Source organism: Drepanopeziza brunnea (genome assembly GCF_022702325.1).
Source record: "Drepanopeziza brunnea f. sp. 'multigermtubi' strain 214-2 chromosome Unknown ctg16, whole genome shotgun sequence".
Lineage (NCBI taxonomy): Eukaryota > Fungi > Ascomycota > Leotiomycetes > Helotiales > Drepanopezizaceae > Drepanopeziza > Drepanopeziza brunnea.
Genome location: NW_027094079.1, coordinates 369,029 through 393,067, shown reverse-complemented (window position 1 = coordinate 393,067; position 24,039 = coordinate 369,029). Strand labels below are relative to the sequence as shown.

The 24,039-nt window shown below is 50.0% G+C and overlaps 7 protein-coding genes across 7 annotated transcripts; 4 read left to right on the top strand and 3 right to left on the bottom strand.

The window, feature by feature from the left end:
- Positions 1 to 3,122: 3,122 nt before the first annotated feature.
- On the bottom strand, positions 3,123 to 3,459 carry L3040_008544 (uncharacterized protein; the record flags this gene model as incomplete). The annotated part of the gene is made up of 3 exons (XM_066157100.1): positions 3,123 to 3,336; positions 3,381 to 3,387; positions 3,441 to 3,459. 3 exons carry the CDS (start codon positions 3,457 to 3,459, stop codon positions 3,123 to 3,125), a joined length of 240 nt encoding a protein of 79 aa, XP_066010367.1.
- Positions 3,460 to 4,238: 779 nt separating this feature from the next.
- On the bottom strand, positions 4,239 to 6,316 carry L3040_008543 (uncharacterized protein; the record flags this gene model as incomplete). The annotated part of the gene is made up of 6 exons (XM_007293564.1): positions 4,239 to 5,033; positions 5,084 to 5,254; positions 5,317 to 5,426; positions 5,474 to 5,583; positions 5,639 to 5,858; positions 5,905 to 6,316. 6 exons carry the CDS (start codon positions 6,314 to 6,316, stop codon positions 4,239 to 4,241), a joined length of 1,818 nt encoding a protein of 605 aa, XP_007293626.1.
- A 1,510-nt stretch (positions 6,317 to 7,826) lies between these two features.
- On the bottom strand, positions 7,827 to 9,302 carry L3040_008542 (uncharacterized protein; the record flags this gene model as incomplete). The annotated part of the gene is made up of 4 exons (XM_007293563.1): positions 7,827 to 8,012; positions 8,072 to 8,264; positions 8,311 to 9,197; positions 9,267 to 9,302. The coding sequence occupies 4 exons, from the start codon at positions 9,300 to 9,302 to the stop codon at positions 7,827 to 7,829; spliced, it is 1,302 nt and encodes a 433-aa protein (XP_007293625.1).
- A 700-nt stretch (positions 9,303 to 10,002) lies between these two features.
- On the top strand, positions 10,003 to 11,266 carry L3040_008541 (uncharacterized protein; the record flags this gene model as incomplete). Its single annotated transcript, XM_007293562.1, has 3 exons — positions 10,003 to 10,066; positions 10,116 to 10,439; positions 10,491 to 11,266. The coding sequence occupies 3 exons, from the start codon at positions 10,003 to 10,005 to the stop codon at positions 11,264 to 11,266; spliced, it is 1,164 nt and encodes a 387-aa protein (XP_007293624.1).
- A 1,092-nt stretch (positions 11,267 to 12,358) lies between these two features.
- Positions 12,359 to 16,835, top strand: L3040_008540 (uncharacterized protein; the record flags this gene model as incomplete). The annotated part of the gene is made up of 2 exons (XM_007293561.1): positions 12,359 to 12,521; positions 12,577 to 16,835. The coding sequence occupies 2 exons, from the start codon at positions 12,359 to 12,361 to the stop codon at positions 16,833 to 16,835; spliced, it is 4,422 nt and encodes a 1,473-aa protein (XP_007293623.1).
- A 1,270-nt stretch (positions 16,836 to 18,105) lies between these two features.
- On the top strand, positions 18,106 to 19,114 carry L3040_008539 (uncharacterized protein; the record flags this gene model as incomplete). The annotated part of the gene is made up of 2 exons (XM_007293560.1): positions 18,106 to 18,302; positions 18,589 to 19,114. 2 exons carry the CDS (start codon positions 18,106 to 18,108, stop codon positions 19,112 to 19,114), a joined length of 723 nt encoding a protein of 240 aa, XP_007293622.1.
- A 3,287-nt stretch (positions 19,115 to 22,401) lies between these two features.
- L3040_008538 (uncharacterized protein) lies at positions 22,402 to 23,576 on the top strand (the record flags this gene model as incomplete). The annotated part of the gene is made up of 4 exons (XM_007293558.1): positions 22,402 to 22,444; positions 22,495 to 22,600; positions 22,652 to 23,495; positions 23,550 to 23,576. 4 exons carry the CDS (start codon positions 22,402 to 22,404, stop codon positions 23,574 to 23,576), a joined length of 1,020 nt encoding a protein of 339 aa, XP_007293620.1.
- Positions 23,577 to 24,039: the final 463 nt, after the last annotated feature.

Here is a 24,039-nt window from a genome sequence, read left to right as displayed (position 1 = left end):
CGGTAAGAGTAAGGCCGCAATCCCCGTAGAAGCTACGCAAAGGACCGTTTTCCCTTGGCCACGATAATGGCAACATAAAGTCCGATAAAGAAAGGTTTTCCTAGAGCCTCCACAACCCTGATAATAGAAATGAGCAGTTTGCGGGTCCGTTTGGATTGCCGTAGTGATGTCCGTAAAAGCTTTGCGCTGATCATCGTTTAATTGGGCTATCATTTCTACCGCACGGGCGGCCAAATCCTCGCCTTGATCTCGTGCGGTCCATCGAGCGTGGCAACGGGCCCAATCCCATACGTTAACAGGCAAGCCGAATTCCTCAAGGGTCATCTGCTGATCCGCGAGGCCGGCCCCTAAAAGAAACAGACCGTAATCGCGATGGGGATCTAAGAGGACCAAAGGAAAACCTTCCTCTTTAGTCAACCTGAAAGCCAAATCACTACAGAAATGGTCCTTGTACTGCTCCTAGATCGCAACCGGTTCCGCAATCTCCCGTAACCGTAGCCCGGCAAGAAACAACGTCCGTAAACTGGCCGCAGAAGAGAAATTAACTGCTTCATCAAAACATTGAAACCACTCTCGGTCGTTATCGGCTAACCCACGGGCGATGGCCGCAGCCCGGTAGGTTTCGTACCTTACGCCTTCGAAATCATACAACTCTTCGAAGTTTCTGACCGAAGGCACGACCGTAAGCAACAGCCGTAAATAGAAGCGTTCACCCGAAACGGGACTGCAGTGATACATGCGGCCGATCCGATTCTCCCCCCGCTTGCGATAATCCCACTTGCGAAGATCTTTCTTCCAAACGTAATGGGCCGGAAAATCCGAGTATAAATACGGAGGGGCGTCAGGATGCTCCGTATTAAACAAAAAGAAACCCATAAGCGTAGATCGGGCCGCATCACGCTTTACGGCCAGTTCATCGGCCGAAATTCCCTCCGGGAAGTAAACCGGCTGCTCTCCTTTCAAATGAACGGCCAAATGTTGGACTGGGGGAAACTCTTGGTGAGTAGGAAATTCGAATAACCTCTATATTGCTTCCGGCGGACTGACGTACCTCGCTTGCAGGTAACGGGCGATCTCGTCGTCCGTATTCTTGACCGCAAGCGTAATACGATCGTTGCCTTTGTAGATATACTTGTGCATATAGAAAATAGCTTGAATCGACCCGCAAACCTCGACATTGATATGCGCTTGGTACTTGGTAAGGAGATACGGGCTGTGCGGAACGATCCACTGGTTGTCCAGCTCTACGTCGGTGGCACCTTTCCGGACCGTAAATTTCCGACCTTCATCCCTTCGACGGTATTCCGGATACCTATCATCACGCACCAACGTTACGGGCGCGAAAGCCTTCGGGAAACGTTTTTGACATCGTAAAGGCGCATTTGGTTGATCGCGAGCCATACACGGTGCATCCGGATAATCCGTACCACACGGGCCGTGAACCAAATGGGTAAGAACCAACTCTCGTAACTGGCCCGTAGGATCCGTTTCCGCGTCGGGGACCTCTGCAGATACAATATCATCTACTCTTCCGGGCCGCAAATAATCGCCGGGATTTTCTAACCAAAGCAAAAGATGGACGTGAGGCAAGCCGCGTTTCTGATATTCGACGGTAAAAACGTGAGCTCTATACTGACCGAAAATGCCTTTCTTCCGCACGTCGTCCATCAGCTCCGCGAACTTCAAGCGAAAAACGCGACCAATAATATCGGGCCGGTCCGTAGGCTGTTGACCGAGGTTTTCGCACTCGCGGACGATTTCGGGCCACCGCGGATTGGCGGTCATCGTAATGAACAGCGTAGGGCGACCGAAAGTGCGAGCAATCGCCAATGAATCCTGAAGAATCTGCTGCATAAAACGATCACTACCAACGTGAGAAGAAGGGAGTATTAGCCTACGGCCCATATCACCTGCCTCGCGGGCGTCGGAACGGATCAACGTGTCCGCAAGACCTTTATACATATCTGCACGGATCTCAGACTGATGGTTCCGGACCCAATCTAGCCGCGTCGTCTCACACGATAGATACACGTCGACAACGTATTGCTGAAACAAACGATTCGCCCAAAAAAGAGCCGACTTCTCTTGCCGCCGTACGTGTAACCGATACCGATAAAACGGTTGTTGAGAGAGCCGTAACTGCTGGCGGCGGTTTTGCGGGTCGAGCAATTGCATCGACCAATGCCACCCAGGCTCACCATACGGATAAAGGAGGACGTAATGCAACGGCATGTACGCAGGGGAAGTAACGGGCACCTTATGCAAAATCGGACCATTACGGGCAGGTTCACGGACCGCAAGAATCACATCTCGGAAAGAAGCATCACCATACTCATCCGGAATAACCCCCGCAAGCTCTTCTGCGACGGGCAGATTCTCGCGACGCTTATCCGCTCCTTGTTCAAGCACTAATCGCATCTGCGGACTGATAAGGATCCGAAAATCCCCATTCAGCGTCCGCAAGCGCTCTCTTGCAGTCTTGTAAATCGCCGTAAAAGGGTTGTGCTCCGTAATCATCTGGTGTAGATCGCGCATAATAGTACGGTCCAAGAGGGGATTGCGTCTCATTCGGATATCGGTAGCATAATCCGGGTCGTAAAAAAAGACCTGCGCGAAGGCCGGGGCTTCTTGCGACCCGGGAAGAAGAGGACCTTGGAAGTGGTACATAGCTCCATGGGCCGTAAATGTCGTCAAGCCGCGTGATAGGTTAACACGGTCGTCCTTAGCTGCACTTACAGACGTAAAAGAAAGCGCCATGTTATACTTGCGGATATCCTTTCGAAAACTGGCGCTCCGCGGATCCCTACCATCTAAAAGCCTCTGCAAAACATCAGGAGGGGACCGTAAGTTAGGCAAATCAACCGCTCCTTTCTTGCAACAAAGCTCAAACTCGCCTGCTTGAGTACCTTCGCCAGGCCAATGCAACGCATCACAATAGTCACACGGTTTATCCATAAGCCCAACATTCAACGGGGCCGCAAAACGATAGACGGATCGAAACCCAGCCGGGGCGTCACTTACGGCCTCGGCAACCGGATCCCTATTACGTGGCGGGGGCCGACCTATCACGGCTGCTTCTGCGGCGTCCGCGCGTATTTGGGCTTGCGTACGACGCCGACGCGTTACAGGTCTTGCGGGACCCGCAACGGCTTGAGCGTTCTCTGCAGCAGCTGCATCCGCGCGAATTTGAGCTTGTGTTCGTCGCGGGCGCCTTGCAGGGCGAGGCTCTGCTGCAGCCGCATCTGCGCGTATTTGAGCCTGGGTTCGACGTACGCGCCTTGCAGGGCGAGGGCTGTCCGCAGGGTCAGCAACTTCCGCAATCGGTCTCCGGGTGCCCTAAAAACGGTCAGTAAGACCCGTAAAAACAGGATTCCGCATACCGTATGCCTGTTACAGGTGTTATAGCGCCGGCCAACACGGTTCGTTCGAAAATCCTGTACGGAGCGATACTGCCTGCATGAGGTGCAAAATTGAGGAGGAGAAGCGTCCATGATCGATCAGTTGACCGCAAAAGAATTCTCAATTGAAAATCTCAAAAATCTGGCCCGTTACACCCGCAAAACCTCCTTTTCCGGCTTTTCCACCTTAGTAAGCGCTTAGTCAAGTTTTTGGTGTTCCTTGATGGCCCAAGCTCAAATGGATGCACCCAATCAACGTCACGGCCGCAGGTCAGGTGACCGCATTTTTAACAGTTTACGGTCTTAGCCAGGATCCACATTTAGCTCAACATTATATTAGAAGAAATGAATGCCGTAGCATTATAGTATAGTAATAAATGTATGTATGTATGTATGCATGCATGTATGTATGTAAGTAAGTAAGTACTTCGCAAGTTCTCCCTCACCCTAAGCAGTCGCTTGAACCACGTCTTTCTTTCTTTCTTTCTTTCTTTCTTTCTTTCTTTCTTTCTTCCTTCCTTTCCCTCTTGAAAATAAAAGAGAGAATCAAGTATGAGATGAGATGAGATGAGATGAGATGAGATGCCGCTGCCGTGCAAGAACGTGTACGTACGAGAAAGGTATCCGAAAAAAAAAAAAAAATAGTGTCTGGATGGTAAAAAAAAAAAGACCCATCAAGCGCAGCACAAGCACAGCGCCAGCATCAGATAAAGCGGATCTCACGCGAACGCATCGCTCAAAGCGCGTGGTCGACATTCCCCCCGTCCTTCCTCCCATGAGCAAGCTTCGCTCGCGCGCGCGCGAGTCGCCGCAGGAGATCCGTCTCGCTGAACCCGAAAGTTAGATTAGCGCTCGCTTGCTGACTCCTCCTCCTCTTCCGCCTCTCCGCGCAGCCAGGCTCTGCCGAACTTCTCGTCGCTCACGCATCAGTTCAGCTAGTCGCTCGGCATGCAAGATCTCCTGCCGGATCTGTTCTTCGTGGGCCTCTAATTCGGCAACAGCATCGTCGTCGTCGTCGTCGTCGTTGTGGTCGTCGGTGATCGTGACGACGTTCGCGTCTGGCTCGACCTTGACTTTGGCTCTCTTTGCTGGCGTAGGAGAGTCTGGCTTAGTTGAGGGACGTTTGGCTTGAGGTGAGGGCTGGAGGGCAGTAGTACTGTCGATTTCCTCGCTCTTGATGGTGAGCTTTGGGGCTGGGACTGGAGCGGCTGCAGGCCGAAGGTTGTGGCGAGGAGGAGTGTCGTCGATAATGATGATGGCTTCGGCCTGGGGTTTTCGGGCTTTTGGTTTTGACGGTGTTTGCGCTTCTTCAGGCTCGTTCTTGATGACGGTCGTTGTTGCTGGTGCGAGCTGGTTATCGTGGCGAGGAGGAGTGTCATCAGTGATGATAACCTCTGGCGGTGGGGTTTGGGCTTTTCGTGTTGACGATGCTTCTTCAGGCTCGTTCTTGATGGCGGTTGTGACGATAGGCTCTGCAATGGGCGATTGGGTAGCGGCGGGCTCAGCAACGATGGTTTCTTCAATAATAGGCTCGGCCTTGATAGGTGCGGCCTGGGCTTTAGCAGCTTCTGGCGCAACGTTCACGGCTCCTGGCTCAGGCGGATATTCTCCTTTATCGAAAAACTTGCGGCGATCCTGCCCAGTATCATTTAGTTGAGATTCGAGAATGAGAATGTTACACGAACCTGGAGCATTTGGAACACAAGTTCCCTCTCTCGCTTCCCGTATGCGCTCCATACACGCCAATGGATTGGCAAGATTCCTTCTTTGAAGAGATTCTTGTAAATCGATTGAGAATCCGCTTCCGAGCCCGCATCGATCACCTTCATTTTCCAGAACCTATCTTTGTCGTGATTCTTGCGAAATATTAGTATTTGCTTAAGATAAGGGAAAGTCATGATGAAGTGGCGGGAATTACCTGGAGTTTTCTGAAACACGCTGCGCGATCAGATATTTTCAACAAATCCCATGGCTGGAGTTCTAGAGGAACATGGTCCTTAAATAGCCCTGCTTTGTTTTCAATGAAGTCTGGGAATATAAGCATAATTTCTGTACTGGCACGTGGGACTTCATACCTCGACTGCGGCACAAGAAGTTGAATTTATGTTTGGTCGAAACCTGACCATACTGCATCATCGTTCTTTCAGGGAAATTTGGAGCGCCTGTAGGCACGCCTCCTGTTACTCTAATACCATTAGCAAGTAAACCACATTCAAGCAAGCCCAAGCATTATCGCTTACCCGATTTTATGTGTAATACCATCTTTCTCGAAACTCTTCGCATCTACCTTACTAGCTTGCGATGTGAAGCGCGCATTGTGTTTTGCGACTTTCGCTTGATACGTTTGCTCGCTATAGGTTGACATATTGGCTTTGGTGGCCAAGTATACCTGAACTTGAATGCCGCCAAGTTTACTGACATCGATCCCTTGGACATCGGTCTCTTTGGCAAGGTTTTCGTCTGCATGGCATTAGCAAAGAATAAATTTCAGTCCTCCATAACCTACCAGGTACAAGCCCTTCGAGGCTGAGGGATGCATCTTTTAACACAGTCCCACTCAGTACAACCTTTCCAAAAGTAGTGATGAGATGAACTTGATCCTTGTTCAAGAATTTTGATAGGGATGGAGCTTTCTTTCTGATATGCTCCACTGCAACAAGAGCATTCCGGGCTCTATCAAAAATGTTTAATCCCAACCAGCGGTATTTATTGATCTTTAGCCCTTTCTTCAATGTAATCTCGATGCCATACGGACCATTTTCTGGTGCGATGAACCTTGTACATTCGTAGCATGGATTGGGCGGATATGGATCACCCAGCTTCTCATACTCGTCAAAGTAGACACGGGCGGCGGCATCGAAGGGTAATTTCACAAGCCGGACCTCAATCATACCGTCCGGGCCACCGAGGATCGCCATATTGGGTATCTGCCACAGCAGCAGAGTCAAATTTCCGAGTATCTTAGAAGCATTCTCTGTCAGTATATAGCTACAAACATCCCAAAAACGAATACGAAATCTAGAATTCAGGGAGCAGGGCACATACTAAGGTGAAAAGGAAGAGCCTGCGGCTCAAGTCCCTGGTTCCGAGTGTGGCAATCGAGGTGCAAAGCTGAACTGTTGGTTACCACGCCGCGATCTATCAATCGTGTGTTTGCGTGAAGGATGAGGATGGTTCGAAAAGATAACTGAAGGTTCGACCAAGCAAACAAAGCCGGGGCTTTGATTGCGAAACCAGAAGTTGGAAGATAGATGAGAGATGAGAGAAACAAGTGGAAAATGGATCAAGCAAAACCGAAGCTCTAGCCGCGAAACTCAAGTTCGAAAGCGATAGAAGGAACAACCCAATGGTAGATTTTCCGAGGCTCCAAACGCGAAATCGAAAGCTGGAAATATTCCCGAAGACCGAATGCTGAGCTGGTGTACCTCAGCTGAGATCAGTCGCCTTGGTGTAGCACACCCGAGACGTAATAAATAGACAGAAAGATCGAGGTAGATAGATTAATTGGTGCTGGTGTTGTTGTTGTTGTCGATGAAGGAAGGAGGAAAAAGGAGGGCGGAGGAAGGGAGACGTATTTAAATACCCTGCGAGCATTAGATATGGAAGATATAGAATGGAATAAGTATGAGGTGAATACCTAAAAGAGAAGAGAGATGTAAGTGTAAGGGAGACGTTGAAGGGGATTTGCGCGTAGCGTGATGGATGGATCGTAACTTCCTTCCCTATTAGGCGATATCGAAAGCTCAAGACATCACCGCAATGCCAAATTGTACCTCACCTCCCTCCTAAAAAAAGATTCAACAAGTCAACTTTCAAGTCTCAGTCAACTGAAAGATAGAACTCGCCTGTAGTCGGAATACCGTTAGCTCGGTCCTCGTAATAGTCTTTTACCAGTGTTTGTTGCGGTGCGAGCAAGTATGGTCCATCTCCAGGTTCACGATATACTGTTTGATAGTTCCAAGCCTCATACCTCGCAGAAATGGAGTTCTGCATCGAGGAACTGTCTGATACCAGCTTCTGGCGTTGCCTTGGAATGGGAATAAGGTATGAAGGACGAACGGAGCTTACCCCGGGGATAACACCCAAGCGGCGATACCCTCGAGCGATACTGTAAAATTCGGCTGCTCACCCGGTCATAGGTGTTGACGAGATGAATATGATTGCGTGCTCAAATGAATTGCATTATTTCAGTAAGAATGTCAAACAACCGGGGTTCTGGTCTGATTCTAAAAGGCCCCGAGTTCCTTGCAGCAAGTAAGCATCGAAGTTGGGCTAGCGGGAACATGCCGATTCCAGATATACCAGCTGCATAATATCAAAATGATCTAGTAAGTCGTAACGAAAGAAATCTGTGCTTATTTCTTTAGGTATATCACGAACGCCTTTGGAACTTTGCACGAAAACAAAATGATAGTAAGCAACTCATCCTCATCTCGGTCCCTTTGCAAAGCTCTCGATATACGCAGTCAGCTTCTCCGCGCCCTCGAGGGATATCGAGTTGTAATTGCTGGCACGGATGCCACCTACGCTTCGGTGGCCCTTCAGACCTGTGAGGCCTTGTTCCGTGGCGCCTTTGAGAAAGGACTTCTCGGAGTCGTCAATGCCGCTTGCGAGCTACTTCATATTAGTCCAATGTCCCGGTCCTTTGAGACGCATACGATTTTCAAACTCACGTGTGTCACTCTGAAGCAGATGTTCATTCTTGAGCGCGCAGTTTTGTCTGGCACAATCTTGTATGATTCAGGGAATCTCTCTAATGCGCCGTAGATCAACTTGGCTTTCTCATTTGCGATCTTCTCTTGGTCGTCAACTTTCCCCGGGAATTTCGCAAGAGAGTTCCTGAGGACCTGGCCAGCAATGTAGACACTGGGAAATGTAAGTCGCGGTAGCTCAAGAATGAGACACAACTTACTCGAATATGCTCAATGTGTTATACAAGCTGTTGTTCTTCGCGATAGTCTCGTAAGACAACACAATCGGTCCAATGGGAAGGCCAAGCTTCCGCAGCAGGGTCGGGGGTGGTGTAGCCACAGCCGGCGGAAGGAGATTCTTCTTGATAACGACAACGGTAATCCCAGTGCTTCCAAGGTTCTTTTGAGCACCAAAGAAGATGACCGAGAAATTTTTGATCGGTATCCGCCGTGACAAAATATTCGAGGACATATCCGCCACCACAAGCGGTCCTTCTCCATTTGCATCTGGCTTCAGAACCTCAGGGAAGCTTGGAAATTCCACGCCATCGACAGTCTCATTGTCGCAGTAGTAAACCATGGCAGGGTTCTTGGACAGTTTCCAGGTCGACTCCTCGGGTATCTTCCCAAACTTCCCACCGTTGACTTGCCTCGCATCTGCCACCACATTGACATACTCAGCGCCCATCAATCTCGCAGCTTCTTGACTAGCCTTCAGTGACCAGGATCCAGTCACAAGATAGTCAATTCTGAGCTCCTCCTGCACAGCTTTCTCCAGCTCCTTCAGTATGACATCCTCAGGTATGTTCTGCCCTTCCTTGATTCCCAAATCCTTTAAAATATTCTTCTTCCGCCTCTCAACCCAGACACCAACAAGGTTGTAGACAGTAGCTGAGAACTCTCCACTGCCACCTCCTTGCATGAACAGGATCTCATAATCATCGGGGATATCGAGGAAAGTTGCGAGGTCGGCTTTGGCGTCGTTGAGGATCTTGGTGGCGATTTCCGAGCGGTGGGAGTGCTCTGCAAGGCCTAAGCCTGTGCTATTGAAGTTGACTAGAGCTTCTGCAGCATTCTCTAGGACACTGGTTGGTAGAAGAGCTGGTCCCTAGGGAGAGAGAGATCAGTATTGGACTGAGAATGGAACATTCGTAATAGCAAAATAGAGGGTTCGTACGGCTCCAAAGTATGTGATATCTGCCCGGTTAGACATGTTGAAAATGCCGTTCCTCTGGTGCTGGCGAGAGAGCTCTGTGCAAGTCTATCTGGAATATCAATTGTCAGTAACCTGGCTGTGTCACATAATATAACTAGAGCTTCTTTGCCGCAAATCGAGAGCATAATACTCGAGAGAGGATCATAATGCCTTGTATCTGAAGCTCTCCCATTACGGACCTGGATTGGCGGGGTACTTGACAGGTCGAAAGGTGGGAAAGAGCAGAGAAGCAATAACATATTTATTGACTTACAGAGATCTTAATAAATACGCAGATTCTTCTTCTACTGTTAGATTGAAGTCTGAAAATTTCAATCGAAAGGCGAAAGAGAAGCGAACAATACAGAATGAGTCAGTCAGAAAAATCTGAATATGTGAAGAAAGGAACGAAGCCCCCCCAACCCCGCCATTCGTCCATGGGCTATAGCGCCCTACTTTGTGAAGCCCCACCACAACGGGCGGGCTCTCGGTTAATTGATACTGACTAAGCAGAAGTACCCCGGATTTTGCAGTGGGCTGTTTAGCGTCAATAACCCCTGTCAACCAGCTTCGTTGGGCCCCTCCTCCTCCTCCTCCTCTTCCTCTTCGAACCTCGCAATATCCTCTCCCTCTTACAACGTTGTATCTCGAGTCTGGATTTCAGTTCCGATAAACATGCTGGGGGCACTCGATTGAAGCTGGAATCGAGCGCGCCACCATGTCCGAGCGCAAGATGTCTGAGGCTGGACCCTCGAAGATCCAAATCCCAGCTGCATCATTCCGTACCCATCTCTCTCCAAACTTAGCAATTCACCTGCTCATAATTTTTAGCCACGCATAATTCCCCTCGAGTATGGTTCCTGACATCTGCGCTGTCGCCCTTGGTCGTGCGGCTCGTGAGATTGCTGCTGGCGCATGGCGACTACGTAGCAGCTGCTCTACCACCTTCCGAAATCCAGGACGCGGAAAGGAGTGCTGAGTTCAGGGAACTCGTCAATGAGTGCAAGAGCGGGAGGAAGGATAGAGAGGGCTGGAAGGACCGGATAAGAGGGATTAGGTGTGATGGGAGGGTTGTGGGGCAGTGTGGTGCGGCGGTCGCGGAGGCTGTGGAGGTGTTTGGACGGATTGATATTTTGCTGTGCTGTACCTCTGAGGGTATACAACGACTCCATACAGCAAAGGAAAAGTACTGAATTGGTGCAATAGCAATTATCGGCACAGTCGAAGAGCTCTCCACCACCACCGCTACTCAAAGTCTCGTCCGCGACCAATTCGAAACCATCTTCTTCTCACAAGTGAATTACATAAAAGCCACGCTCCCTCTCCTTCGCGAGTGCAACAATGGCCACATCATCATTCTTACCAGCATCACCGGCCACATTGGGACCCCCGGCATGCCGTTCTACAGTTCCGCCATCTGGGCCCTCGAAGGCTACTGCGATTCGCTGGCGTACGAAATCGCGCCGTTCAATGTCAAACTGACAATCGTGCAGCCGAACAAGGAGATAGCTGTGTTGACGAATCGGATTGTGTTTGCGCCGCAGCTGCAGCAGTACGAGAGTCTGAATACCAACAACCCGGCGCCGGGCATCAGGGATATCCTCACGAATGTGGTCAACGCTCATCCGGAAACGAGGATTCCGGTGCAGCAGGGTGTTAATCACGAAGAGTCTATTGAGTCAAGGTATCCGAGGCTTTCTAGCGAAGCGAAGGATAGGTTGGTGATGGAGTCAGTACATGCGCTGACCGCCATTGGGGGCCATGAGAACCCGCCTGCGAGACATATCGTGGGTTATGAAGGTGTAGCGTCGGTGAAGGAGAAGCTGAAGACCGTCAGTGAGGAGCTCGAGGACTTCGTGGAGGTCAGCTGTGCGGTGGATATCTTTAAGAGCGATGTTGGACGGGCGGCATTGTCGGGCGCCAAGTTGGACACGAATATGGGCGGTACTGGGGTGCAGCTGGGACGGCCGAGCTCGAGCTGAGGGCAACCCATCTTTTTATATATGATGTAAACGTTTGTGTGTATATGTATGTATATTTATATATATATATATATATATATATATATATTGCATATAGCAATGTCGGGATCTCGTTGTTTCATTCCTCTGGCGCACTCTTGAATGACTTGAAGGTATTATGAAGAGAAGATAAAATCTCGATATCGACTGAATTTCCATATTTCTGAACACGTACGGTGGATCGTGTTCATACCATAGAAGGTAGCCTCCTCCCTCCTTCCTCTCTCGATGGGATAGATTCCGTTTACGGATTAGAGGATCCGCGATATAAGTTACATGATATAGATTTCGGCAGTACTGGTTCAAGTTGTCCTAAAGAGCGCTCTCGACTCTGACGTTGTATTGGAGGATCGACTTTCCAAACATTATGTTTCCGGAAGCAGAGATTCGGGCCGGATTTACAAAGTGATCGGGTCACGAGAGTTCCTGTGGTGGCCCAAGGGTCCCAGAGTTGGTGAGGTGGTGGTGATCAAAGTCCAAGGTTGTGAGAGTTGGTGCTTATGGAGAGAGTTTGAAGATGGGAAAACTGAGTCGACCTTGCGTATCTTTGGAATGGTGGTTGGTCTGCGGCCTGGATTTGTCGTCCAAAAGGCACGAGAAATACTTGAACCGTGCGCTAGTAAGGCAAGCTGTCGGCTGCTCTCTGTCACTCGTTCCATCGAGTAGCTATGTTTTGACGCGATGGAATGAGTGACAGAGAGCAGCCGACAGCTTTGCCTTATTGGCGCACAGTTAGTGTTTACTTAGCTCTCCATACAGAGGTTGATGAAGGCTGAAATCAGCCCCATTTTCGGCACGGCCTTAATTTGATCCGTCTGCCAGGGTAAAGGCGTTCAGAGCAAACACGATTGATCAGTAATTATTAGTATTAACTCCGTACAGCAAGCAATACAGGTGCTGCTTCGGGGTCCTTGGAAAGGAATTGGAAAGGGTTTTTGTTGAATCTACGCTAACATGGGCCACATATAAAGCTCAAACTTCCACCTCTCGCCCCCAACTCGAAGCTCGACATCTCACGGCGCATCCCCCATCTCCATCCCAAATGTTACCAGCATGCTCGACCAGCTCTCGCCCGTTGCACCTGCAAGAGTGCGAGTCGTTCTGCTGCCAGTTGGACAAATTAAACGTGCCCGGTTCCTCAGCTTCGTCAATAGACTACAGCCAGAAAATGTCGTGCAACTGGGGGATGTCAGTCCAGATGGACGGCCGAACAGGAGTGAGCAGCATCACGAGCTGAGGCTATTCCCTAGAGCCGCGCTGACCCTCTGCAGACATGTTCTCTCCCCTAGCCTTTTCTACGGGCATGATTGTATACAACCTCACTACATTCTATCCTCCTCAGTCCCACGTTACTCTGTCCCCATTCGAAATCTATCGCGAACCTCTGGTCATCGTTGCCATTGCAGACGGGACAGAGCTAGACCACGTCTCTGATCGGGGTAACAGAAGGAGTCTCAACGGAAATGGGGTTCACCGGAAGGCCCAAAAGGACCATAACCTGCGCGAACTTTACCAGGATTTGGAGGATCTGAGAGACAGATACCCTAAGGCCTTGGTACACCAGATTTTGTTATTTGACCATGTTCCAGAGACAGGAACTGCTCTACCAGAGGGGCTGGTAGCAGTGCCTCCGCCGGAGCAATGCAGGAGGACTACAATGAAGACGATCATGTGTGATATCTCTTCGATGTTACTGGCAGAGATGACCACTTTGGCAAAGTCCTTGCAGGTTTTACCTACGATAGAGTCTCCGAGTCAGTCTCAGCTTAGCAGACAATCGAATGGACCATGGCAAGCCCAAGCAGATTTATCGTCGCGGCGCAAGTCTCAAATGACACTACCATCGGATTCTCGAGCTGGCTCTCGGGCTGGTAGCGCGGATAGGAGCCATGTCCGAATGTCTATGCCAGTTCAACAACTGCAAAGAGCAGATTCAGATTCATCGACAACTTTGGGCAGAAGTCGGGGTGCTAGTAATGCCTCTGCTCACCCTACTACTTTTGATGACATCGTGGGCTCCAGTGCTCAAGATTTGAAGAGTGTTCAAAAAGCTCTGCCCTCTCGATTCGCTGGTGGTGACCCAATTCGAGACAGAAGCCAAGATAGGGTGTCCGTTCAAGGTTTTGGATCCAATAGTGTTAGTGAACGATCGAGAAATAAAGGCAAGGGCCGCATCAGCACGGTAATAGGATCACTTTACATGTGTGCCGGAAGGTGGCCGGACGCACTAAAAGAGCTTACTGAGGGCGCCTCAATTGCGAAAAATAACCTGGATCATCTGTGGCATGCCAAAGCTCTTGATAATATTCTTGTTACGATGCTCATGCTTGCGTGGGCTGGTCTGGATTTTCAGATTCCTCAAATTTGCTATGTTTCTGCAGACAAAGCTCCCTCGACATCAAACCCTCAAGATCAGCGAGGTTCTGCAAATAATCGTCTGGTGGCTCTCCGTAATCTGGAAGCTCTCCTACCGGAGCTGCTCGATCGGATACTGAATATCTATACCAGGGCGACTAACAACACCGGAGAAGCCATGCCACAGTTTCCTTTCTCCGAAACCGCCATCCGATTCTCCAAACTTCTTTCTACAATCCATCTTGCAAGAGGAACATTGAACGACGATGTTTTGCAGCTTATAGTTCTCGATACCCCTTTTAAAACGCCTGCAAGTTTAGTGCCCCCACGATTGCACATACAGCCAACACGGACAGAAATTATGACAACTCTTTTTCGAGCCTTCCCCGCTTCTGCGTCCCCGGAAAGTCTTCAGCTTGTCGACCGAACCTTAGTCCTGAGTGGAATCGCATCCGTGCTCGGATCTTTAGGCCTCCAAAGGAAGAAGGCTATGGTCATCCGGGAACTGGTGGCTGTCATAATACCTGGCCTGGTCCAAGCCCGCATCAAAGGTGCTGCTGATATGGGTGTTCATCCCGCTGCCGGACTATCTGCCCTTATTTCTGCAAATTCCAACACAAATGGAGCTGGCGGTCTCGACCTTGGCGAAGGCGATGTAGAAACTGGTGTCGATACCTTTCTTTGTTCGTTGGTGCAGACATACGGCGTTGTTTCCTCGACGAATAACTCAAATGCCAATGACCCGACCGACGACTCGGATGAAGCGGTCGTAGCGAGGATCTTACACAATGCGTCCGTGAGATCTTTTGGTGGGCAAATTCTCAAGATGGACGTGCTTCGGTCTTGCATAAACATTTCAGAAGCCCTGCCTGACTTTCACGGTGTCCTCAAATTTACGGCAGACCTGCTGAGGACTGCTGGCAGTGGTGTCGCTCCTGGGCCCCGAAGCGAGGATGCATCTCCTTTGATGAGCCGTGAGGAGCAGGTCAGGCTTGCCACAAATATTTCTAGAACGCTAAGCGCGGCAAGAAATCTGGGAGTCAAGGACCTACAAGCTGAATACTGGGACGAGTTTCTATTGCGAGGGGTTGAGCTAGATCCACTGTCGCCGACCCGTACGCCAATCCCTCATACTAAGAGCGAGCTTCCCGGAGCGACTGCCTCTTCAGAAGCGAAAGAAGTCAACCCGTTCATCTACAATCCTTTTTTGCGAACTCCGGATACTGCTGCAGCCGATCATCTGTTGGTTGCTGGGGAAGGAGCCATTTTTCGAGTCACGCTACAGAACCCTTACGAATTTGATGTTGAGATTGAAAGCATAAGACTCGAGACGGAGGGGGCCGAATTCGAATCTTCGGCGCAGAAAACAGTCATAGGGCCATATCGGACTCAAATCCTCACCATCCCCGGAACACCCAAAGTTGCAGGAAAGCTCAGAATTACCGGATGCCTGATCCGTGTGAGAGGGTGCAGGGAGAGACGGTTTCCAATATTCGATCAGCCTTGGTCACCTCAGAGAGAACTCAAAATCAAGACAATCGGGGTTGCTGCACTGTTCAAGCCAAAAGACCGTCCTGTCAGTGTCAGTTCTGGACCTGTGACCACTACGCCGGCTGCCGTGGCGCCCAAACCCACATCTCTTGGGCTCAGCGTTATTGACAGACAACCTGTGGTCGTTGTGAAATCAACGAGTCTCTCTCAATCGGCCCTCATGGTGCTAGAAGGCGAGCGACAGGTGTTCCAGCTAACACTTCAAAATCTGTCCAAAGAAACACCGGTGGATCTCGTGCTGTTCTCTTTCAAGGACTCGACACAGACTCCCCTTCAAACGGCGATGAGTAATCGTGATGCATCCCCTGCGGAGTTATACGAGTATGAGCTTATCTTTGCTCGCAAGCAAGCTTTGCGTTGGAAAAGAAAAGAGAACGAGCGTCTGTACATTGCGCCTGGTGGGACAGCTACCTTTGATATTGAGGTTCTCGGGCGGCCGGGGTTGAAGAGTGCTGTGGTCCAGGTCGACTACGCTCACATTGGTGTACCAGTCACGGAGATAGAGGACAATTTCCATACTCGCCAGGTGAGCTTGCCACTCACTGTCACTGTGAATGCCAGTGTCGAGCTAGCCAGGCTTGATATCCTACCTCTGACGGGAAGCATTCCACGGTCGCTGTGGTCATCAGTCGGCTCTTTTGCCACAGCCGAAAATGACTTCAGAGCCGAGGACTTCTGCTTGGTCCTCCTGGATCTGCGAAACGCGTGGCCCTCGCATCTGCATATTCGCCTCGAAATTCTCCAAGGCGGGTCCATTGATGAAGATATCCTCCCGGGGAATACATCCCGGATCATTTTCCCGATGCGTCGCATATTCCTTGACGACCCTTCGGCATCGATACCAGCTCTCGACCCTTCTCGAGCACGACAGTTCGTCGTCAGCGCCGGCAATGTATCAGCAGAATCCGAGCGGGCCAATAGAGAGGCATTCTGGTATCGCGAAGAGGTCCTGAAGATGCTTTCAGGGACGTGGGTCGTGAAATCCGGACCGCACCGCCATGGCGACATCGAGCTACGCAGCCTCCGATTGAGTCAACGCATGATCGAAGCGATCAAAATCGACGATGTCGCGATTGAACTTTCCGTTAATGGTAGCACGGGCCCCCAGCACGAGCTCATCACCGATGCCTTCTCGGAGCTCACGGTGCGGATAAGCAACCGCACGAAAGACCCGATCAACGCCCTCCTCCGACTGCAGCCCTCTCTCCGCAACCAGCCGCACGCCACCTCCCTCGACCTTTCGAAGAAGCTCGTCTGGAACGGCACCCTGCAGCAGATGCTCCCAGTCATCCCGGGCCAGGAGTCAATCGAGATCAATTTCGGGGTCACGGGTCTCGCACGCGGCGAATTCGAGATGGGTGCCTCGATCGAAGAAGCACAGCTCAAGAGTGAGCCTCGGAAAGCAGTCACTGCCGACGGGGGAAGGCCCCGGGCCAACACGAGGATGATGATGGACGCGGTGCTCGGTGCGCGGGAGAGGAGGATCTGGCATTCGCGGGAGCCGTGTCGGATCGTGGTACGGGACGAGAGCCGCAGCAGCAGCGATGGCAGCGATGACAGTGATGGCAGTGATGGCAGTGATGGCAGTGATGGCAGTGATGATGAGCCTGATGAATCGGGATGACTGGATGTATGATATACCGGTAGTAGTCGGAGTAGTCGGAGTCGTCGGCGTCGTCGGCGTGGTTGGAGTAGTTGGAGTAGTTGGAGTAGTAGGGTGTGCTATTATTTGATGCATAGCGGGTGCGGGCTATCTTGAATAGCTTTTTGATCTGCAGATGCGTGGTGGCCGCTGAATAGATGAAAATGAAAATAGATTTCTGTACAAGCATTCGCCTCGCTTTGGCTTGTTTGTGATAGGTAGGTACAGACAAGAGATATAATTACGAGTCATCTTGGCGGGAATTTCTCCATTTATTGTAAGTCAGCTAGCTCTCTTGGTGGTTGGTTTCCCTTGTCCAACCAAGCTTCTTTTTCCCGTGGTACAGACCTCTGGAAGAGGCTAAGTACGTACTTCCGTGGGCCCTATATAGTCCCGGTACTACGAAGTACGTACGTACTGTACTACTTGTACTTACTGTACATGAATTGCATTCCTTCGCTTGGGTTGAGTTCCTTGGCGGCATGACCAAGCGTATGCGAATCCTGGAGTAATGCTAGCTTTCTTGGCCTGCGTGGATTGCATCTCTTATCTAAACCTCTTTTTTTTTTTCTTTTTCTTTTTTTTTGTTTTCTTTTTGTTCTTCTATCTTCTCCCTTATCCACTTGGACCCTTTGAAGGATCCAAAGTACCTGGCTGAACCTCACGTCACGCGCCGCACTGTAACCGCACCGCACCCCCACCTGCAATCCTCCGTAGTGGTACCTACCATCCGGTACCGGTACCGGTACTACTTCCGTACCTTCTCTCATTTTCACGTACTACACCTTACCCAAAACCAAAACGTGACGAGATGCAGGCGATCACGCGCACTTGTAGTGGGATGCGGAGTGGGGGCAGTGGTACACTACACCTACTTATACTTAGCGCAAGCCGTCCCTCTATTCCTTCGTTATCATCATCAGTATCTTCTTCGTCTTCCTCTTCTTCTTCTTCTTCTGTATTCGTTTCCTCTTCTCCTCGTTGTCCTCCTCTTGCTCCTCGTCGCCGCTTCTTCTCTACCTGGAAAACCACACCGACACCGACACCAACACCAACACCAACACCAACACCAACACCAAGACTATCACTATCACTATCACCATTACACCCACAACCACAAGTACAACGCCATCGTCGTCACACCCCCCTCCCTCGGCCTCTCCGCCGATACTACTGCTCGTCCCATTCGCATTCCCATACCCACCCTCATCCCCCCGCACAGGAAACTCACGCCTCGCCAGCACAGCGCAAGATGGCCAGCATCGCCAGCAACGAGCAAGCCCCAGCGGCTGGTGCCGAGACCGAGTGTAAGCTGGAGAAGGTGACAGCCTTCCTGCAGGCGAGCCATGAGCAGATCTTTGTGAATAACCGCAAGTGGGTGGAGTGCAAGGTCAATGCCGACTGCGATTTCTTTAGCAAGCTGAGTTCCGGCCAGAAGCCGGATTATCTGTACGTTGATTTCTTTTTCTTTTCTCTTTTCTTTCGAGTCGCTGCGCGTTTGCTTTTTCAACCCAAGAAATTGACCTTCCCCAACAATTTTTGGGGGCGTGGGGGGGAGGGCGCGGCGTCTCACACTCACATGACCTGTGTGTCCCAAAAGGATTGGCATTGCGCTTCACCCGGAATGGAATGGGAATCTACATTCAGGTTTCGCTTGGAACATCCCATTGATGATGTTCTTTGTCTTCGTTTTTTTCTGCTTCCTTTTCCAAACCAGATCCTGACCAAAATCCAGCTACATCGGCTGCGCCGACTCTCGTGTCCCCGCCAACGAGATCATGGGCCTCGATGCCGGCGAGGTCTTCGTGCACCGCAACATCGCGAATCTGGTCCCCAACACGGACCTGAACGTCATGTCGGTGATCGAGTACGCCGTGGCGCATCTGCACGTGAAGCACATCGTCGTGTGTGGGCACTACTCCTGCGGTGGAGTGCAGGCGGCCCTTTCGCACACGGACATGGGCCTGCTGAACCCCTGGCTGCGAAACATCCGCGACGTGTACCGCCTCTACGAGAAGGAGCTCGACGAGATCCCGGACCCGGAGCTCAAGAACCGACGCCTAGTCGAGTTGAACGTTATGGAGCAGGCGCGGAACGTCATCAAGACCGCCGTGGTGCAGCAGAGCTACCAGAACAACGGCTACCCCATCGTCCACGCGTGGTGCTTCGACCTGAAGGATGGCCTCCTCAAGGATCTTGAACTTGATTTTGAGAAGCAGTTGAACGGTATCAAAAAGATCTACAATCTCGGTCTGCACTAGGACGGTTTGGATTAGGTCAGTTTATAGCGGAGCGTTGAAAAGAGGCCCTAGGTGTTTGGTTCAGATGTTTTGATGATTTTCAGAGGGTTTTCGAGCTTTGCAGTGCGCGTTGTAGATTTGTATGCCGTACTTTGTTGGACTACACAGATAAAAAAACACCTTTTCTTCCTCCCTCTACTCAAAGAGTGCTCACTTACGCACGTTGATCTTTACTTGACGGCAAAAGGCCACCCACCCTTTCTCCCCGGCTCTGCCTAACAAAAAGGGCAAGCCAGATCGCCACCTCCCTAGATATCTATCTCTCGATCTATCTCTCAATCCACCCATCTCCTCATCTCGTACAACGAACGAACAATACAATTACATGTATGTGAACATCGCCTCTAGCGCTTCACTAGGGATCGTATCATATCGGCCTATCTATCTCTCTATGGCTATGCTTCTTGAATACCGACTCTTTCGAACCGTAGGCCTTTTCTTTTTTTTTTTTTTTTTTTTTTTTTTTTTTTTTTTTTTTTGGGTTTCTTTTTTTTTGTTTTCTTTTTTTTTTGTTTTCTTTTCTTTTGTTTTCTTTTTTTTTCTTTTCTTTTTTTTTTGTTTTTTTTTTTTTTTTTTTTTCTTTTTTTTGTTTTCTTTTTTTTGTTTTCTTTTTTTTGTTTTCTTTTTTTTGGGGGGGCCGGAGGGGGGGGATGATTGATTGATTGATAAGACTGAGACCAAGTCTCGCATATACTTTTCTCTTTTTGTCCTTTCTTTTTTTCTCTTTTCTTTTTTTCCTTTTTTTTTTCTTTTTGTGCTTTTTTCTTTTTTATTTAGTGCTTTCATTGCTTTTTTGGCTAGATATTCATTTGCTGTCTTATTTTTAGGGGGAGGGGAGGGTTGGGGAGGGTAGGGGAGGGAGAGGTAAGAGAATAGATGCTTAGATGCGTGCGTGGCTTGGATACTTTGTAGGAGCTTAGGTATGCTGCTGCTGCTGCTGCTGCTGACGGTGGTTTGTTTTCTTGCTTGCTTTGGAGGGGTGCGGATGGGGATGGGGATGGGGATGGGGATGGGGATGGGGATGCGGGATGCGGGATGGGGGGTTATGGGATGGGATGGGATGGGATGGGATGGGATGGGATGGGATGGGATGGGATAGGATGGGATATGATAGGATAGGATATGGTGAGGAGAGGAGAGATGGAGGTACAGGTGGGTGGGTGTCTATGCACTTACTTCTCTTTGTCGTGTGGTTGGTTGATAGAGAACGTTGCTGAGCTGAGTGTGTAAGAAGTTGGGCTGATCGATTCGGCGGTGATATTATTATTATGAAGGAGGCTATCTATCAACTTAGAAATCGTAAATCGATCTTGATCGAGCAGTCACGCAAGGGACAGTTTCGTAGCTCCTGAGCTTCGGAATGTCTAGATTATGATCTTTTCAAGAATATGCGATTGTCAAAAGGGAGGGGGGAGGTGTGAGGCATTGGGAGCAGGGAATGTCAAATGCGTAAGTGAGGTGAAGGATGTTGACCTTGCATAGGTAGTAATCTTACATCTCTTGAATAGCAATCAAGTATCTGTATCTAGCATTATTATATAGAAGTAGAAACACATGTATATATATGCCTTTAGTTAGAGCCACTGATACCACGAATTCTACCTCGCTTAGTCAATGAAGAGGCTTTTGTTTTTCTTCATGTAAAAACAAAGCAGAGACATGAAGAAAAACAAAGCAGAGAATCATAATACCTAGTATTGGCAGAAGCATTATGAGAGATCTACCATGATAACCTGTTAAAGCGCTAGTGACGAGGATCTGGTAATACTTGATAAGCTAAGAAACTACGCCCTTTTTTTTTTCATTCGCTTATGACTACCCGTTGTTTCGAGATCCAATCACTTGGTTTTTTTAGCAGACGCAAATTCGATACACTTATGAACGATTTTTATACCAATCGTGTGCTAGGTATTAAGGCGATCTCCAGAATCGTAAAGATGATTTACGGATACCAATTGCTTAAAGGCATCACCGAGGCTAGTCTTGCGTCGCGAGCCCAGCTCTTAGCGCAAGATCGCAACGTCCACTACTTATTCCAGACGCTAGCGTCGAAGATATCTCGGCAGGTGGATCTCAACCGGGGGCAAGAGATATTTTCCTCAACTAGCTGCCCTCTATGATCATATGCAGCTATTCGTGACCTCCAACTCCACAACCTGCAGACCTCCTTCGAGGGTCGAGACCCTCGAGGACAACAACAACGCCGAGTACACCGGCTTCTGCACGAGCTCTTGCCGCATCAGTGACGTCCGCTCGGTAACCTACCCGACGGGTAGCTTCCTGGTCGTGAAGTCGATGCACGCGTCTTATGATGTGCTTCCGCATATCTGCTTGTAGCAGCGGCCTGCGAGGTCCGGGGACGCGGTGGACAAGCGTTTTGGGGAGGGGGGGAAGCAGGCTTTGAGAGGCCATCGTGGCATTCACTGCTGGAGCGGGTGACTTTCGTCGCTCTGGTCAGTTCCTGCCTGGACAGGTACCAGCCGGTCCTCGCATGGTGGCTGGGCCGGAACTGACACACGGAGAGAACGGCGGGCGGGCTCCAGCTCCTCCTGGCTTAAGGCGTAACCAGAGTACCCGGGCAGATTGAGCTCCGAGCAACAGAGGGCAGAGAATATTCTATGAGTAGAGACAAATGTACGACACGGCATAGGATAATGGGATCAAGCGGCAATGGCATGGGAGACTTTGATCATGGAGAGACATTGGAAATGGGGTGGTATAAATAGTTAGCTTTTTGCTTTGATGAAGCGAGAGAATGATGATACCAATGTTGAACTCACTGAATGTCAAACTTGAAGTTCGATAACGGCCTTGTTGAATACAATATTTAATTCCTGCCCGGAACTAATCTTATGAAAGAAAAAGATAAGTCGATTTCAAGAATGATTCGTGCTAAATTAGTTCAATTACCTTAGCTGGAATTTATGGGTGATAATATTTGATGGTAGGCTTTTATAATAACAAGCGCCTGTGAATACGTGGAAAAGACCGGAATCTCGAAGCCGAGACTTGAGAGCCTCAGACAGTTTAGCAACAAGGAATAATCAATTCCTTCCGGAAATTCGGAGAATGATTTCGTGCCATATACTATGGCGCTCACTTCATTGCCGGGCTCTGGGTTACTCAAGTCGCAATGCTCTTTTTAGCATCATAAGAGGTGAGGTCCGAAGTGAGCCGAGCATACCAGAGTCACATTATAGCGCGCGTCTATCGCGTTTACCAGCAAGGTATCGACAATCCTCACCACCATGCGATTCAAAACTTCCGTACGGAATATCCAGACCTTCACGAGTACGTACATAACTATCTTGACGCGGAAATGAGACTGACACGCTTTATAGAGCTCACGGCTTCGCTGTCGTCCCTAGGAAAGGTCGCATGGGTACGCCTCGACAATGATGCCGTGCGCTTCACCATCATCCCGGAAACGGGCACGCAAGTGTGGGCGTAAGCGCGCAATTCTATACTCGCAGACGGCCTGGTTCTGACATGTATCAGGTCGCTCTCAATTGAATCTATCTTTGAAGACTACACCATTCAATCCGCAGCCCCGAACAACACCATCAACCTCGAATTACCCCTCACGCCCCTCCATCGCGCCCTGAAGTCCGCAATCAACGCGACTTCTGCCTCGATACGACTCACCAAGAAAGAGGGCGTACCCGTGCTATCCCTCACCATCATCACGAACACGATCAGCAGCGGGCACAGCGGCCACGGCTTCTTGAATGGCTCTGATGACCCATTTGGCGACAATGCGTTCCGGGAAGAGAGTCTCGACGCGAACCTGGGAAGAGATAGGGAGACGATTGTCACGCAGGATATTCCGATCCGGGTCCTGACGGCGGACAGCGTGGAGGGTATACATGAGCCGCGGGTTCGGGAGTCCGATGCGCACATCATCCTGCCCTCTCTGATCCAGCTGAAGGCGATCTCAGACCGGTTCACCAAGCTGGCCATGGCGACGGCGAATGGCACGAGGGCTTCGAGCGCGGCGCCCAAGCTGGAACTCGCGGCCAACATGCATGGGAGTCTGAAGCTGAGTATTGCTACGGATGCTTTGAACATCTCGAGCGTATGGACCGGTTTGAACAACCCCGAGCTGGACCCGAGGCAGGTCGAGGACGGCGCAAGCCTGGAGGATCATCCTAGCATGAAGTTGAAGGCTGCCGGCCCGGACGCTTGGTCTACGGTCAGAATTGATGGGAGGGATTGGGGGAAAGTACTGAGTGTGGGACGGCTGGGGGGGCGGGTCATTGCGTGTTTCTCTGACGAGCATGCCTTGATTCTCTACGTATACCTTTCAAACTATGATAGCGGAGCTGACGAGTCGGTTTTGACTGTAAGTGTTGACCCTCCGGAAGCCATGATGGTGAAGCTAACTCGAAGAAAATAGTACTACATCTCCTCTTTCAGTATCTGAACAGCTAGGGACACGAATTTCTCGCTTTAGCGATGGCGTTGGGGGTTTTCTATTCTTGATCTTGTGGCTAGCTGTGGGATAGCTCCGATATCGCTCATTCATGTGTACCTTTTATCATGTTGACAGGCGCAAAGCGTAGATGCTCGCTGGACACTGGCACAAATTGAATGGATCGCTATTGGTCGGCTTCCCTTGCTCTGCGATGATTGGTCTCTAGTCTTTTTCTTGATACTCGAATCATTATCTGCTAGACACGTTGTCGACTCCTTTGAACTTCCAATTGCTCCCTAGCGGTCTCGACGCTCTTGCTCACTTCGCAAGCTTTAATCACGGAATCATTATCATGCATTAAGAGAGCGATTATATCCAGACTGTCTTCCCAAAGACCTCTCTATGGAGCGTGCCAGTGTCCAAATACGGCATCAAGTGCATGCCTTCGACCTCAGGGTGGTATATCCCAGGC